A 19,132-nucleotide genomic window follows, 5' to 3' on the forward strand; every position below is an offset into this window, starting at 1 on the left:
TTTTTTTAGTTGTAGACATTTTACTAGACAATAAATTTTAAAAAGATTTTTAAAATATATTTTTTATTGGAATTCTATATAAATTCTGCTAATTTTATGTTAGTGTTAATCTCTCTGTAGCCATATAGATAATAATGCTTCTTAAGTGTTTTCTCTGTTTTATGTGGAGAGTTTCTTGGGTATTATTTTCCTATTTCTAAAATGTGTCAATATTTTTTTTATGCAGCTCTGAAAAATTGGTGTTGCTGGCAGGTGGTAGTCTGGAGATCAGTGATGTTACTGAGGATGATGCAGGAACTTATTTTTGTATAGCTGATAATGGGAATGAGACAATTGAAGCTCAAGCAGAACTTACAGTACAAGGTATGTAAATATTTCCTGTATAAATAAATTCTGCGTGCTTTATGGGTTTGCTAAATAACATTAAAGTAGAAGAGACAATACAGTGTAGTAGTTAAAATGCTGAGCATTACACTAGATTGCTTAGGCTTAAAATCTGGGTCTTATATTTCCTAGGTATATAACTATAGGAAATTTACTTAACCTCCCTGACCCTCATTTACCTCATCTGTAAAATGGAGATAATGAGTACTTACCCATTGAGATTATTTTTAAGATTAAAAGAGTTAATATTTGTAAAACTCCTAGAATATGTGACTAGAAAATGGTAAGAGTCCAGTTAATTATTGATATTATCTGTAGTGGTAGTAGTATGGGGAAGACTGTGTTCTGGGGCATCTGGAAGGTTCAGTTCACTTTTCTTGTCTCAGGATGCTTTCTCACAGGGACTTCTTGTACTCTGACCTAGAACCATTTATCTTCTAAGCATTGGTGTTCCCTCTCTTGGGAGAATAGATCGCCCAGGACAGAACGCACTGTGTCTCTCAGTGTATCTTGGTCATCTTTTTGATGATTTGATGATTTGTTCTTTCTTTTTAACTAATCCTGGTCATCACAGCATCTTCCCTTACAGGTTCTCTGATTTAGAAATCAGAGAAAATGAACATGGCATAATCTCTTCTTTATCCCCATGTCCCTTGCTCTTCCTCCATATTGAAATGTACCCTCAGATGAATATTTGCTATCTCTCCTATAATTTGTCTACATCCTCTTTTTATATTTGTTTCAAATAAAAAGTTTTAAGACCTTTCCTGTTACTTGCAGGAAAATTCAACATTGCTTGGATATGTAGAGGTATATTTTGGCTCATGATATTCATTATTACCTTGTCTCAAAGTATTATATTTGATAGAATACTTTCTGATCTGTGGTTTAGAATTGTTTCATATTTTTTATGAAAGTTTGTTTCTCTTGGTTCACTGGTGGGTTTCAGAGTAGAAAGAATGATAGCCACATTTATACTTCTGATAGTCACCAAAGGACACTATATATACACATATATATTCTCTCAATAAATAAATTTGTTTGGGATATGAATTAGGGAATAGACTATTTGGGGTTCTTCTATGCTGGCAAAAGCGCAGAATATTTATGTTCTCTATGGCTATTTGTGGATAGATTCATAATCTCTGAAAATCAAAAGAGCAAGCCTTAGACTATAACTATTACAGTTAAGTACATAACTATTGCCCCACTTGAGCTTAACCATTATTCTTGGCTAGGTGGAAGGTTGGCTATGACTAGTTGTAGAATGACCAAATTTATTTCTTTGTGTGGGCAGGATCGTACAAATAAAATATTAGTGAACTCCATCTTATTTGGTCCCTGTGCCTCCCTTAGTAGATCTTTTCACTTTTTGTTTTTACCATTAGACAGATTCTTGGCCTAACACTCTCTTCCATTTCCTACCTGTGCCTCAGTTTCCTCCACTGTAATGTGTCTTGTTATTAACCTCAGATGTGAGGCCTAGTGTCTGCCAGACATGTCAGTTGTATTTGTCCCTGTGGTGGTGCTTTTTATTTATTGTATGGAATTAAGACTCTTCCTATTTATTAACTACATTTTTTTAGTTGTAATATAATACATACATCTTATAATTTGTACCTAATTCCATCTTATTTGTACCTAGAGAAAATCCTCTTTAAATGAATACAGGCTAGAAAACTGAGGAAAGAACAAGAGTGAGGAAACCTAAATGTTAAAAATTACCACAAACCTTCTCTAATCAAAGCAGTATAGTATTGGCCCAAGAGGAGGCAACCAAAAGGAATAAAATCCAGCTGTTACAAGTAATAATGGAGCTTAAAAAGTCACAATTCAGTTCAGAGGGAAGAACGTTTATTTATTAAAGGGTATTGGTACAATAGATTTTCAAACAGGAGAAAATAAAGCTGGATCCCTCCTTTCAAACCAAAGGTCAGAATGTGAAAAAGTGAAGAATATATGGGTTTAATGTTTGTATTATCTATGCTGGAAAAGACTGTCTCAGAAAGAACAGAAAAGAGCATGTCAAGAAAAACCAACAAATGTTGACAACATACACATTTTTTACAAGTTATATAGAAGAGTTAAATAAAGGCTAAATGCAAGTGATAGACTAGGAAAAAATAGTTATAACACATAACTGAGAAAGAGTCAAAATCCTGAAAATAGAGTTTCCAGAAACTTATTATAGTTTAAGTTTAAAAGATACAATTTTCCCCAGTCATTGTATAAGCAAAAATATTGAAAAGATTTTGATTTCCAGAGCATGTGGGATGGTGTTGAGAACTGAAAATTATTATTGATAACATCTTACCAGTATAGAATAGAGCAAAAACATTACCTCCTCAGTACTAAATATTGTATTCTTCAGTGAAATTTAAGGTTGAATTAGCTTTTTTGATACTTTTATTTTAGGGAACAACCAAATTCATTTGTTTACCATGTTTTATCAGCTGTCCATCGATTCTATCTCTTCCTTTCTAACTTCACATGGGGAGGATGTGTAAGGTTCTAGGTTAGATCCTTTCATTTCTTGCCTGCTGTTGAAAAAACATCGTATCTACTAACTTTTCTATTTCTTTTTTTCTTTTTTAAGATTTTATTTATTCATGAGAGACACAGAGAGAGAGAGGCAGAGACATAGGCAGAGGGAGAAGCAGGCTCCCTGCGAGGAGCCCGGTGCGGGACTCGATCCCAGGACCCCGGGATCATGCCCTCAGCCAAAGGCAGATGCTCAACCACTGCACCACCCAGGTGCCCTTAATTTGTCTATTTCTAATACAGTTTCACATCAGCTTGAGACTGATAGTAGTACGTATGTGTTTGAGAGTGCTTGCCATGGCCTTTGATCTGCAGTAGAGGACTGGGGAGTTGTGGTGCCTAAAGACACCTAGAAGTCAGAAATATTGATGAGCAGAACTATTGAGGTTTTTTTTTAATTTACCCCAAAATTTATACACAATGCTTTATAAATCCATGGTTGATGAAAAGTTAGAAAAAATAAATGTGTTTTCAAAGGTATGAAGGTAGGTTTGTTAGGTGTCCATGAAAGAATTAGGAAGTACTTATCATTACTCTTTAAATTAGATGCCCCAGGGTAAATTTTATGGTAATACAATATTGTATTAATAAATTTTAACTTTTCATTTATCTGCTTGCATCTCATTTCTGAACTGGATTATGAGTGGTTGAAATTGAACAAAAGTTCTACACCATTGATATAGATAATAGTTTCTAGGCTGGTTTCCATTTTCTGTGAAACTGATCCCAGCTGTTGACTCCTTCACTCAAGATCAGCTCTAAAGAAAGTAGAGAAATGAGGGAAGTTGTGGGGAGATGAAGGGTCTTATGAATCTGTCTGTGTTTACGGGAGAGGGGAGCCTTGTGTTGGCGTGGTAGCTATAGCCTAGGAATAGGACTGCATGAGGAAGCAGTGAGAAAATAGATTGGAAGGCTCTTAAATTCTATTGTTATTTCTCACTGGTGTTGCCTTGAGATTGTCTTTCTGTGTTCTTTCACTACAGAAATGAGTAGCAGTGGCCCAGAGCTCCATGATTATTCAAAAGATCTGCTGGGACTCTGATGGCATGAATATAAATGAGTATGGCCTGACTAACTGCCCTTAGGGGATAACTACCTCTTTTTCTCACCCCTTCCAAAGTCCCAGATTGGTAGGTTTCAACCTAGGAAGACTCTGTGCCCAGTGTTGTTTCTCCCTAAGAGTTCAAATGTGAAACCCTGACCAGAGGAAATGTCTGTGGAATGCCTGGCAGATTGGAGTAAACAATAGTAGTTCTGAGGTCCCTGGGGCTCTTTGCGCTGAGGCTTACTCGCCCCTCCGTTTCACCAGGTTAGATACAGTGAGGTCCCATAACCATATATATTATTAGACAGTGACTGGTTCCCCCCCCCCCAAAAAAAACAATTTACTGCCAAATTACTCACCTGAATAGTAGTTACTCTCAGAGAAAGACAAATTAGTGAATAACATATACCATCTCCTGTAGAGTTACTGGAAAAGATTGACCAAGAATTAAATATGAATGTGACAAATACATTTCAGGAGATTAGAAAGCTATTAGCAATGTTATGCAAAAACAAGAAAGCATAACAATATAGAACCAAGTAGAAATATTAGGTATGAAAAATGTAAAAATAAAGAATATAGTAGACTAGATGATGGTTGAAGTTGTACAGCTGATAAACTCATGAGTTGGAAAATGATGCTGAAAAAACTCTGAGATGCAACATTAAATGATAAAGAGAACACATAGAACATACAGAAGAGGCATGAAAGTTAGATTTAGAAAAGTTTCTATCCAGAGAAATAGGAATCTTAGAATTCTATAGAGAAAAAGAGGGAGGAGAAAATATTTGAAGAAATAATTAAGATCAATTTCTCAGAAAGTAATGGAAGACCTTAGTCTGAAAGGACTTAAAGACTTCTGTGTATAAGTAGGAAGGAAAACCCATCCTTGGACCCATAAGTGACAGATAATATCAAAGACAAAGTCAGAATTCTAAAAGCTTCCAGTGACAAAGAGCAGAGCACCTACAAAGGAACAAGAATTAGATTGTACCTATCATTGATTTTGAGAAACCTGATTTCAAGGAGAATGGAATAATGCGTTTAATGTGCTAAAAGAAAAGAACATTGAATCCACATGGAATTTATATCCATCCAAAATGTGATGTGTAATAATTCTCATCACATAAGACCTCAGAAGGTCTGCTATACAAAGATATACACTGAAAACACTTCTGGAATACATACTTAAGAAGAGACACCTTCCAGAAATGCTACAAGAGATATAGGAGTCGTAAGACACAGCCCCGAAATTCTCTGGCAGTCCTAATGAGTAGTGGGATTTATATTCTTGCCTTTGAATTTGAGTGGACTTGGAGCTATTTGCACAGATAGAGTATCGCAGAAGTAGTGTCCTGTGACTTCTGAGGCTCGTAAAAGGCCATGCCGATCCTCCTGGTTCTTTTGGAATTACCGCTCTCCAGTCACTTCCTGGGATTTCCCTGTCAGAACCCAGTTACCATGCTTGCGAAGCCCAAGCCACAGGAAAGGCTGCACTGTAGGTGTGCTGGTAGACAGCTCCACTGAGCCCACTGCAGGTCATCTAATCAAGGGACCAGACATGTGAATAAAGAAGTCTCCAGTTGATTTGAGCCTCCAGCTTTCTAAGTCAGCCTCACACATTCAAGTTTTGTGGACATTAGGGAGCAAGATAAGCCATTCCTTCTGTGCTGTCCTAATTCCTGACCCAAGGATCTGTGAGCATAAGAAAATGGTGGTGGTTTTATGCCACCTGCTACTAAGTTTTGGGCTGGTTTGCTGTGCAGCAGTAGTAACTTGGGAAAGTGCAAACGTTTTTTAAAAGGCTAGAACCAAAGAAAAAGTATATGAGTGATAACCCAGAACTAAAAACTTTGACTATACCAAGTGTGGGGGCACAATAATATATACTATTGGTGGAGAATTATTGGGAAAAGATAACCAGTAATTAAAAATAAGCATATAATAAATCTATTTCAGGAGAATAGTAAGATATTAGCAATACAATTGACATTTATAGGATACTGCACCAAACAAATTAATAAAATGTTTTTTTAATAAATGCCTGTGAAACAGTTACTAAAATATACTACATAGTGACCATAGAACAATTCTTAGCAGATTTTAAAGGATTGAAATTCTATACATCTGACGACTGTGAAATTAAGTTGGAAACTAATTACAAAAAAAATAACTTTAAAAAACAGTAACTTGAAGATCTTATATTTGGGCATTAAGTGAATCACTTTGAAATAATCCATGAGTCAGAAAAGAAATGATGATGAAAATTAGGAAGTAGTTTGATACAGATATGACCTATCAAAATTTATGGGATGCTTAGAGTAAATTTATAGCCTTAAATACAGGTATTAGAAGAGAAGAAAGAAAATCAGTGATTTATATATCCATCTCAAAAAGCTAAAAAAAAAAAAAGGCAAACAAAAGGAAATAGAAAAAGGGAAGTAATGACAAGAGCAAAATTCATAAAACAGGAAAAATCATTCAAAATAGAGTTCCAGCAGAGCCAAAGTTAATTCCTTGTAGAGCATAACGGCATTGATGAACACCTGACAGACTTAAGTCTTGACAGAAGTCTTTATTTAGACCAAGAGTGTACAAACTACAGCTTATACACCAGATCTGCCCAAAGTGAGCTGAAAATAGTTTATACAGTTTTAAATGGTTGAAACAGAATAATTTAGTGATCTATGAAAATTTTGGAAATTCTCTTTTATTGTCCATAAATAAAAATGTTATTGGCACACAGTCACATTCATTTACATATTGGCAGTGACTGCTTTTATGAATAGTTATGACAATGACCACATGACCCATGAATTCTAAAATTCACTATCTGGTCCTCACAAAAAGTTGCAACTCTTGATGTATGCTCTATAAAGAACTCTTAACAGATTAACAAGGTAAACGAAGACAGATAAACCAATTAAAAACTCTGCAAAAGACTTGAGCGGTTACCTCCCAAATCTCCAGGTGGCTACTAAACTTTTGAACAAGTGGTTATCATCATTAGTCTCTGAGATACGCAAGTAAAAGCCACAGTGAGATACTGTATTCCACCAGAGTGGCTAAAATTAAAGAATAATAAATAGCAGGTGTTGGTTAAGATGAGGACCATTCTGATGTACTGCTAGTAGGACTATTATACCCTGATGAAATCACTTCAGAGCACTGTTTAGCAGAATCTGCTGAAACCACGTACAAACATATCTTATGATGCAGTGGTTGTATTCCTAAGAGTATGTACACCAGAAATGTATAAATACACAATAGTATTCTCATATTAAAAAAATAGTATTCTCATATTCTATCTAGTATTCTAGATGTATAAATACATGTATCAAAAAGCACACAATAGTTTTCTCTATTCTATCTCATATTCTCATACTCTCATCTAGTATAACCAACCTTATTCAGAGTAAATCAAAGCTGGAAACAGCTAAACACCCATCAGCAGTAGAATGGATAAGTCGTGTTCTTTTTTTTTTTTTTTTTTTTTTTTGATAAGTCGTGTTCTAATCCTACAGTGACATATTATCAACAGTGAAAATTGACAGACCTTTGCTACATTCAACAACATCGATAAAACAAACACCATTGAAGGAAGGAAGCCAGTCACAAAAGAATACAGGCTGTATGATTCCATTTTTATAAAGTTCAAAACCAGGCAAAACTAATCTGTTTTTTGAGAAATCAGGATGGTGATTACTTTTGGACAGAGGTAGGGTAGTGACTAAATGTGGAACAACAGGACCTCTGGTGTGTTCTGTTTCTTAATCTGGATGATAGTTAAAATAACTGAACCTGTACTGTTAATGTGTGTCACATGAGGTCTTTTCTTTTTTATTGTTTACAGATAAGAAGTCATTATGTATTAAAAAAAAAAAGGTTTGGAAAATTTTGTTTTGAACTTTGTCCCATGAAAGTATTTCCTTTTTCAAATGGGGAAAGCAGTTTATGAGATATAGCTGGAGTTATATACATGTACACGTACACCTACACACACATTTATATAGTTATTTCTATATATGTATGGTCATACCTATCAAACTTGTTGTTTTTTAAGAAGTTACAGCCACAGGAAATGCCATAGTGAGTGTTAATGCAGAAAAAGGTTATAAGTTCATTCTTCATCTGTTAAATATTTCAAAGTTATTGTTTTATCATTAACTCCGGGGATTTCTACACATGCTGTGACGTGAATTAGCTCATCGTGTATTTCCTGGCATCTCAGCTGATAACACCCATTGGTCATGAGTTGTGTTGTTTTTTTTTTTTAAGAGGAATTTTTCCTTTTCTCTTATAACATTCATAACGGTCTGTGATACACATCTCCACTCCCTCCCCCACACACAAAAAAGAAGAAAATTTTCCATTTGTATTCTTGTGGGATAAATTGATAAATTCTGAATTGGCCACCTCTTAGACTTTGTTAGTACTTATAACAAATCTGTCATATTCTATGCTCTTTCTCTGAAGTCAGAGCCTAATGTCATTCTACATTTACGCTCCTGCTCTGAGCTCTGTTTACATTAAGACAGTGATTTCTCCTTTTCTGCCAGTCTTCTGCTTGATTTCACTTCCTTTTAGCTCTTGATGAACTATAATAGTCTGCTCTCATTTATTAGAACTCTCAATTCTCTTGGCTTAGGATAAAATAAACTCTCTCTGGCATATATATAAAACATAACCAGACTCTTCATATAAAGGCAACTTTTTTATTGTTTTTTTTTTTAATAAGATTATTTATTTATTTATTCATGAGAGAGACACACAGCGAGAGAGAGAGAGAGAGAGGCAGAGACACAGGCAGAGGAGAAGCAGGCTCCATGCAGTGAGCCCGATGCGGGACTCGATCCCGGGTCTCCAGGGTCACACCCTGGGCCGCAGGCAGCACTAAACCACTGAGCCACCTGGGCTGCCCTTTTCATTGTTAATGGACCCAGCATGCTTACGTCTCATTTGTATCCCTTACTTAGCTATGTGAACATGGGCAAATTATGTTTCTTTTATCAGTTCAATAAGTTTTTATAAGGATTAATTCGTTAAACTTCTGGCACCCTTCCCCCTGAGCCTGGGATGGAAATGGAGGTCATCTTTACCAAACTACATATAGTTTCCTGAACATGCAGTTTGATAGCACTGTTCCCCTGTATCCTCACACCCCCCCCCCCCCCCAGTTAAAATTTTCTCATAGTCCATCAAGATTAGTTCTGATTTTAACTCTGCTATGCAGCTTTTCATAACCATCCTCTCACCCTCAGGTAATTATGATGTCTCTCAAAATAGTTCCTTTTTTACCAGTAGTGTTTCTCATTGACTTATTTATATACCTTTCCCACTACTGCTGGACCAAAGTCCTTATCAACAGGGACTGGTTTTGGGGCACTTGCCTGGCTCAGTTGGTAGAGCATGTGACTCTTGATCTCAGGGTAGTGAGATCGAGCCCCATGTTGGGTGTAGAGGTTGCTAAAAATAAACTTTAAAAAAACCCAGGCACTTGATGAGATGAGCACTGGGTGTTTTTCTATATGTTGGCAAATTGAACACCAATAAAAAATAAATTTATATTAAAAAAAACCCCAGGGACTGGTATTAATAACTATGACTTATCATAATAGATTATCAGCAAATAATTATTGAATGAGTGAAACTTTGTAGTAAAATTGCTAACTGTGATAACTAAAATGATTTAATGTTTGTGATTACTTTCTTACTCATGTTTTCCCTTGCACCTTGCTTTTCATAGATTTCTAGTGTAAAAGAAACTGAGATTTTAAAAAATCTTTTAAAGGTTATTCTGGAGGAAGATGAATCATTATGCTAACTTATATAATTGAGACCATATTCATACATACCTATGTTTATAAACAGTTCTCTATTGTTTTTATCAATTGCCATTCTTTACCTTTTGATGCCTCCCATAAGCCAACATAAAGTTTAAACAGAAGTACCAAAGCCATTAGAGATGTGCTTTCTTCCAAATGGGTGCTTGAAAACCCTTATATTCCTTATTTGCTGTTGTAATTCAAGACTGTGTACATTGAATCCTTTCATCTTTACTTCCAACCTCATGAGATGCTCCACTGTTTTGTCTTGATAACACTATATTATCCTGTTTCTCCTTTTATTTCTCTGTCTATTCCTCTGCTTTTCTTTCATAAGCATCTTTTCTTTAACATTCTCATTTAAAATATTAGTGTTTGGGGATCCCTGGGTGGCGCAGCGGTTTGGCGCCTGCCTTTGGCCCAGGGCGCGATCCTGGAGACCTGGGATCGAGTCCCATGTCGGGCTCCCGGTGCATGGAGCCTGCTTCTCTCTCTGCCTCTCTTTCTCTCTCTCTCTGTGACTATGGTAAATAAATAAAAATTAAATTAAAATAAAATAAAATAAAATAAAATAAAATATTAGTGTTCTACAAAGTTCTGTCTTCAACTAGTAGTTCTTCATGCTTGTGTTTTCTGATATAACTTATATAACAATAACTCCCAAGTCCTCGAGCAGACCCCTTGCTGAGCATCAGACATTTCTATTTGGGTATCCCACAGGTCCCTCAAACTTCACATGTCCAAAGTTTAACTTAACTTTCTTCCTTTCTTCCTCTGGTTTTCTCTACCTTTGTGGTGTTACTACCCACTTCTTCCCTCGTGCTAGAAACATGGGAATCATTTTTGATCATTTCAGTCCTTTTTATTTCTTCCCACATCCCATTCTGGCTCTTTTTCTCCTTTATTCTATTATTCAAGTTCAGTAAATCTCCTTCCTAGGCTACTTCATTAGTACCCTAATGGGTTTTTCTTGTTCTAACCTGGTTTTCTTCAAATCCATTCCTCAGAATAGCAGAAATGATCAAATTCTTTCTGTTAAAAACTTGGGAAAATAATTGCCACATATAAAAGTGGGACTTATAAATTAACAAGAGCTGAATGAATGCCTCAGTTGAAAAAAGGGGAAAGAGAAAGTCATCTATTTACAGACACAAGACAGAAATGGAAAGTTGACCTGAAAAAGTTCAACTTCATGAATAGTAGAAGGAATGCAAATTAAAGTAGCCCCTTTTTTGACTTATAGGGAGAGTTTTTTTTTTTAAGATTTATTTATTTATTATAGACATAGAGAGAGAGAGGCAGAGACACAGGAGGAGGGAGAAGCAGGCTCCATACAGGAGCCCAACGTGGGACTCGATCCCAGGTCTCCAGGATCACGCCCTGGGCTGAAGGCAGTGCCAAACTACTGTGCCACCGGGGCCACCCCTAGGGAGAGTTTTAAAATAATAATCTACTCTTGGCAAAATTATAGTACAATGAGGATTCTTATACGTTGCTGGTAGTAGTACAAATTATTGTAACCTTTTTGTTAGGGCAGTTTGATAATATAATCAGAAGTCTTAAAATTTGCACATCCTTTGGCCCATAGTTCTGCTTCTAGCAATTTCTTTTAGTGAAATAATTCAGGATGTGTGCAAAGACCTATGCATAGAAATTGTAATGATATATATTTGTTGGAGTTATACATACTTAATGGAAAAGAATTATGAACCATCTTAATGGCCAACAATAAATAGGTGTTTGGTAAAATAAATTAAGTCCTATCCATATATTAGAACCCTATGCATCTAACAAAAGTCCTATTTTTAAAAAAAGATTTGTTTATGAGAGAGAGAGAGAGAGAGAGGGAGAGGCAGAGACACAGGAGGAGGAAGAAGCAGGCTCCACGCAGGGAGCCTGACGTGGGACTCGATTCCGGGACTCCAGGATCGCGCCCTGGGCCAAAGGCAGGCGCTAAACCGCTGAGCCACCCAGGGATCCCCAAAGTCCTATTTTAGAAGACTATTAAATGGCAACATTAAATGCTTCAAATATATTAAATAATATTTGTGTCATAAAGTTATGGTATAAATTGAATCATGTCCTTTGACTTTCTTTTACAAATTACCACAAACTAATTAACAAGAAGCCTTACATGTCTTCCTTTTGAAGTCTTATATATTCAGGATACTGAATGTTTACTTATCTTGATGGGGGTCATTTTTCTTCTGAATATCAAGCAGAGAGAGAACTAGAGTCTGAGCCTGATCAGTCCGGTATAGCCATTGCTCCTTTTTTTTGGTTAAGACTTATTTATTTATTTGAGAGAGAGAGTGTGTGTACGTGCATGAGTGGGAGGGGCAGAGGGAGAGAGAATCCCAAGTAGACTCCATTCTGAATGCAGAGCCCAATGGGAGGCTCAATCTCACCATCCTGAGATCACAACCTGAGCCAAAATCAAGAATTGGACACTTAACCAGCTGCACCACCCAGGTGCCCCTTGCCATTTCTTCTTATGGTGTTTTAATTTCAAGGGCAACAGCTAGCTTCTTAGAAACCCCATTTAGTTCTTTTATTTGTGCTGTCCCTTCACCCTAGAGTTTTCCTCTTTCTACCCTCTTGCCTGGCTTTCCTCAGCTCTGAAACTCTTGTTCCTGTTTACTCCCATTGCTTACACACCCATCTTCTCCCCACCTTTTTTGATTTTATATATAGACACCTTGAATATATCTTTCTCACTTTACTTGTCACATTTAAGGTTTTTTTTCTCCTCAATTTATCTTTTTCTCCTACCTGACTGAGTTCCTTGAGGACAGGCCTGCACCTAATATAGTGCCTGACACTACATTTTTGACAACAAGTGGATTAGATGTTTGGACATTTTTACAGTTTGCTATCAATATCCAGAATATTTCGCAATTTCACTTCATAGATGTTTTATTTTTGAAGTCATTGTTGTAAATTAGAGACTGTTTTACAATTGTTTTATAGTCCTGTATTGGGACCTGAATCATCTTAAATTGGTTTGCAGCTCTTCTCACATATTTTATCACATCAGTGGCCATGTTCGCTTTCAGGTAAATCTCATATTTTTACAAGCTTGAAATAATTTTCTAATAGTTATGTAAATTTATTCTGAAGTACAATAACCTCATTTCCATGGTAACTAACCACCTTCAGAAGATAACCTGCAGGTATTCTAGACGAGATGAGGAATAGCCACATGAAATAAAATGAAATATGATGTAAGATTAGAACCTAGATTTATGTGGAATAGAGACACATCGTTTCTGGCCATGAAAATGCTGCAAAATAGAAGAACCATTCATATGCTTGAAGATCCTACCTGTGCAAACTCAAAGTGCAGCATGAGAAGAACTCTGTTGTGCTTTTATGTTACCAAATGACCCTAATCAGGAGGAAGCTTTGTGGGACAAATAAGCAGGAATCACAGTATAGAAATGGATCTCTGACCACTAAGAGGTCAGCATTGCGGCTCGTAGAAGAAACATGATATTATGAAGAGAGCTGTGTTTTTGGAGGCATGTCCTTGTTTGCCAGTCTCTGGCCATGTAATCTTGGCAAATTAATCCATTTACTTGAGCTTCATTTTTCTTATTGGTAAAGCGGAGATGAGAATGCCTTTTTTGTAGTGGTGATGTAAGAAAGATGCCTAATACAGTGCCTGGTGCTTTGTGGGCATTTAATAAATATGCCTCACCTAATATCCCTGGGGTTCAGAGAATCTTTCCTTTCCATCTAAATGCTCTTCACTTGATTCTTTCTTTGTTTTATTTTATGCCTATTTACCTAGAGTCTACTTCTTCCTTGGATCATTCAAATGGATGTCTCAGGTGACACTCTGTTTTGGTTTGTTTTATGCCATAACCACCAGATATCTTTGGCTCCATGTTTTGTTATCCGTGAGGCAGGCTAATCACATGCCACTCTGATGCCCAATCCAGCTTCTTAGGCTCTCACCTAAGTCCATGCATGCTGCGCGCCTGCTTGTCTACTCTGGCAGATTGGATGAAATATTAGTAAACGTTTTTCAGCATTTATTTAAAGAACAAAAGAACAGCAATATGGAAAGAGTCATGCCTTTTCCAGCTCAGAAACAAGTGAGAAGGTTTGACTGTCATCCTTGGCATTAATCTACTTCCTAGTAAAGTTGTCTGTCTTGACCTCAGAATTTCAAGCTTAGCTTACTCCATGTCTCTTACTAATGTTAGCTATCTGTTCTTGAATCTGTTATATGTTCAGTCTTTTTGAAGAAATGGGTTCCATATATTATTTACTATTTTACCAACTATATTTCTTTTACTTCAAGGGGCACTATTCAATTTTCCAGATTTGGTTAAAGAGATTCATGCCAAAAAAGAAAATTTAGTAATTTTAGTCATATTGGTAGTAAGTCTCATATTAAATACATGGAGTTTCTTAAACTTCCCATTCTCATAGTTTTAGTTATCCTCCTCTTCATTAAAGAGCTGATGGTGAGAATTAGGAACATCAAGAAAAGTAGAGTAATTTCATGAATTAAAAATACCACTTTCTCAGAAAAATTGGACTTAGAAGCTGTGGAATGGTCCACAGCAAGATGATCTCCCTAGTAGGAAGAACAGTTAGGATGGGTTTCTTCTTCAATGTAGATTTCTTCCCTGTTTACTCACTCCCATCCCCACTAAGTATTTTTTGATGACACTTTCAGGTAAACCCAGTTTACACACAGGAATGGGATCTTGCCCCCCAACAAGAATATCATATCAATACAGCAGTTATCCTCAATGTATCTGAAATCTAACTGCCCTGCATTGATCTAAATTCTGAGAATAGCTAACAAAAAGCTAAATGAAACTAAATCTGTTCTGCTTTCTCCCAATCCCCATTCTAATGGTAATGAACACTTTATTGGTCTTTTTGTCAGGAGAAATTTCTGAAGGTGAGATCCATGTTAGTGCTTTTCAAACTTTTTTTGTTGAGGGCGGTGGGAAAGAAGGGAACTCAAGGTCTTTGTAAGTGAGAAATTTGAAATGGATAAACACAGAACTAGTCTGATGGAAGCTGAGTAGGATGGGACTAGTCTCCATTTCCCATCTCCTCCATTCCTTGTGTTAATATTTTTCTTGTCCTTGATTATAAATAAAGCATTTCATGAGATGCCTGAGTGGCTCAGTGTTTGAGCATCTGCCTTCAGCTCAGGGTGTGATCCCAGAGTCCCGGGATCGAGTCCCACATCAGGCTCCCTGCATGGAGCCTGCTTCTCCCTCTGCCTGTGTCTCTGCCTCTTTTTCTGTGTGTGTGTGTGTGTGTGTGTGTGTGTGTGTGTGTGTGTGTGTGATGAATAAATAAAATCTTTAAAATAATAAAGCATTTCAGTGACTATCTTAAAAGTAATAGCAGAGATATTTTTCAAGCAAGTTAAGCAGAAGACAGAATCTAGTATTACTGGAGATAAAAAGGCAAATAGGATGCAGTCTTCATCCTCAGGGATGACACAGTGAAGTAATTAGGGATTTCTTGTCCAAGATGATAAAAGCTGTATTATTATGTGTCACCTTTGTCTTTGAGACTCATTCTTGTCTAGTTGCTTTCAGTGATTCTTGCTCTGAAAGTAGAAGAAAACTGACACTAGTTGTTTTTAATAGATAAATGTATTCCTTGAATTCTTGACATCAGAAATAATCAGCAGACTTTATTTAAACATTGTTTTTTGCCATTTTCAGCATGGATGAACCCTGAGGGCATTTTGCTAATAAGTAAAGTCAGAGAAAGAGAAATACTATATGATCTTAACTGGAATCTTTAAAAAAACATCAAAAACAAAAAACCTGAAATCATAATACAGACAATAGTCTAGTGGTTGTCAGAGGGTGTGTGTGTGAGAGAGAGAGAGAGAGAGAGAGAGAGACAGAGAGAGATGGGTGGAGGTGGTCAAAAGTCACAAACTTCTACTTACAAATAAATCCAAGGGATATAATATATAGAATGATGACATAGTTAATAATACTCTATTATATATTTGAAAGTTCCTGAGAACAGATCTTAAGTTTTCATCACAAGAAAAAAGTTTGTAACTATATGTGGTGATGGATGTAATTAACTAGAATTATTGTTGGTAATCATGTCTCGATAACACGTGTATCAACCGTTATCTTGTATACCTGAAAGTAATAATATGACATTATATGTCAGTTTTACCCCAATTTCTTTATTTAAGAAAGGTGTATATATGTGAAAGATAAAGTTCAGTAATGATCACAAGCCTAAATTGTTTTCTTTTATAGTTTTGAAGCATAATTTATATGGACAGAATTTGTCTTGTAAACTTTGAAATACTGAGAAATGTCTAGTCAGCTAGGTGTTCTGTGTCATTGCCAAGACTAAATCAGTTGTTAAGGTGCTGATTTTTTTTTTTAATTTATTTATTTGAGAAAAAGATTGCATGCACGAGTTGGGGGAGGAACAGAGGGAGAAAATCTCAAGCAGACTGACCACTGAGCATGGAGCCCAATATGGGGCTTCATCCCACAACACATGAGCTCATGACCTGAGATGAAATCGCGAGTCAGACCCTTAACTGACTGAGCCACCCAGGTGCCCAAGATGCTGATCTTTACCACCCATTTCTACTTCTGTCTTAAGATGGCAGTCTTTTTTTTTTTCTTTCAGAACTCTTAATCATAGTAATTTCCTTGTTTGTAAGAGGCATGAGGTGTTGAAGAATATCTTTTCCCTGAGGAAAAAAATCTTCCCTAATTATTTCAGCATTTCTGTGTGTTGGAAAATTTTTAATAAAAAAGTTGAAGGAACTTTACAGCAAACACCCACCACTTGGAGTATTCAATTGACATTTTACTGTAATTGCTGTATCACATGTCTATCACTCCATCCATCTTAATTTTTATGTTTTAGAGTAAGTGGCAAACGTATCCAGACACTTCAGTATTCATACTATTAACTAAATAACATATATTTTGTTTGTGGTTCTTTTAAAAAATTTTTTTAAATTGTGAAATGTGTAATTTTTAAATTGTGAAATGTGTAAATCTTGGTGAACTGCTAATGTGTTCTAACAGATCCTGTATAACCAAAATCCCTGTCAAGATATAGAATATTACCATTATGGTAGAAAGTTCCCTCATGTCCCTTCTGAGCAGATCCTCTCCTTACTACCCTAGAGGCGTTGGCTCTTGTGTTTTTTTCCCAGGGTGTATTAGTTTTGCCTGTTCCAAAGCTGTATGTGATCGTGTTATCAGTACTTGTTTATATAAGGTTTCTTTCACAAATCATGTTGCATGTATTAGGAGTCTGTGTTTTTTTGTCGATAAGGAGTATTCCTGTTATGCCTGATTTTTCCCTAAAGTGGTCGTACCAGTTTATATTCCTGCCAACAATGTGTGTGAATTCTCTTTGCTCCACATCCTCACCAGCATTGACGATTGTCAGTTTTTTGTCATCCTGGTGGGTTTGTAATTGCTTGTATTGTTTTAATTTGCATTTCCCTGATGATTAATGATGTTGAATATTTTACCATCTGCTTATTGGTCATTTTTGTATCTTGCAAAATTTTCTAAATTTTCTAAATAGTATTGATTTTATATATAGATGATGCACCTGTTTGTCACTCATATTAGAGAATTCTTTATTTTGCTAAGGAATTGTCCATTTATTGGTACCTGAAAGACATGGGAAGTAGAAAAATTAAAATACTAGAGTGCCTGGCTGGCACAGTTGGTTCAGCATCTGACTCTTGATTTCAGCTCAGGTTGTGGTCTCAACATAGTGAGATTGAGCCCCACACTGGGCTCTGTGTTCAGCGTGGAGTCAGCTTGAGACATTCTTTCCTTTTACCTCTGCCCTTCCTGCCCCTCTCTAAAATATTCTTAATGTATTTTTATATAATAAAAATTAAAATTTAAAATTTTAATAATTTTAGGCCTTTGCTTTTAGATGGCTTTAGAAATAGTTAAGTTTTAGCTATCACTACTACTTCTATTATTTTTTGTATTTGAAATTTTTCTCAATGTAAGTATTTGAAACTCTCTTGAAGAAACAAAGGAATAGTGTCAAATGTGCTATGAAATATCAATAATTTACAATTCAATTCCAAATATGCTTGCCTCCATAAACTACTATTTCATAGTATCTGTAAATAATTAAATTGGTCTAGTATATTAGTCTTCATCTAATTACAAGTATTTTTTAAAATCTAATTATAAAATCTAATCACTATGTTAACAGAAGTAAAATACCATTTCTTCAAAACCCTTGAGAATTTTTCATTTCCATAACGTGAGGTAAATTATTTGTGAAGCATTAGCTCTGAGTTCCAGATCAAAGAGAACTGCAGATTACACACCAATCACACTAGTGTGTTAAAGTGAGAAAATAGTATGTAAGCAAGATGTTACATTGGCCAGAGTTTATTATTGTCAGCCCTTTCAGGGGAGCATAATGACTGATTTCCACTGATTGTATAACAGAATTATACTTCTCATGTAAATGCACTTTATATTTTGAGACTAAAGAAATTTAATAAAGTACATATTCTTATAATACCTGACTCATACCTAATAGTCCACAGAATTTAGTTCCCTTTTCTCTTATAAAACTTGGGAGGAGGGGCAGCCCGGGTGGCTCAGTGGTTTGGCACCATCTTCGGCCCAGGGTGTGATCCTGGAGACCCAGGATCGAGTCCCACGTCGGGCTCCCTGCATGGAGCCTGCTTCTACCTCTGCATGTGTCTCTGCCTCTCTCTCTGTGTGTCTCTCATGAATAAATGAGTAAAATCTTAAAAAAAAAAAAAAAAAAAAACCTCTGGAGGAGGTATTGTTACTAATCTGCTGAGTGATAAAGATTCTCAAAGTCCCCAATTTAAAATTTCCTCTTCAGCCTTTTTCTTGGGATACTGACAATAGTTGCTGCTGAATTTTAAAAATTTGGAAGACATTGGAATTATGAGACCTTTTTATTTGCCAAGAAATTTTATTATAGTAGAAATGTCATCAAGCACTTTTATTCACAAAATATAATCTATACTTTATTACATTTCCATTGCATGGGTATACTTAGAAAATTCTTTAAATATCCTTTGAATTAACAGAATTTTCACATGCATATGTCTTACATCCTTTGAAGGAAAAAGGAAAAGTAATTTCCCTGAAAGTCACAAAACACACATGAAGACAGAGCTAGAATGAAAAGCCCAGAACTGATTCCTAGTACTCTTCAAGCACTCATGGGGGTCTTTATTCTCTCCCAGTAGTTTTTAAACGTTTTTAACTACTAAAATAATAAGAATATGTGTTTTGCCGCAGTTATAGATAGATTAGATAGATAGAATCCTACATCTTTC

The 19,132-nt window shown here is 35.9% G+C and overlaps 1 protein-coding gene across 6 annotated transcripts in view; it reads left to right on the plus strand.

Annotated features, from left to right (window-relative positions):
• Window positions 1-19,132, plus strand: part of NEO1 (neogenin 1) — a 235,362-nt gene that overhangs the window by 94,107 nt on the left and 122,123 nt on the right. For all 6 annotated transcript variants that reach the window (XM_072809538.1, XM_072809537.1, XM_072809540.1 and 3 more), the window contains exon 5: window positions 227-363. In XM_072809538.1, the coding sequence (XP_072665639.1) occupies window positions 227-363 (137 nt within the window). The remainder of the gene's footprint in view (window positions 1-226; window positions 364-19,132) is intronic.

Source organism: Canis lupus, chromosome 32 (assembly GCF_048164855.1).
Source record: "Canis lupus baileyi chromosome 32, mCanLup2.hap1, whole genome shotgun sequence".
NCBI classification, from domain to species: domain Eukaryota; kingdom Metazoa; phylum Chordata; class Mammalia; order Carnivora; family Canidae; genus Canis; species Canis lupus.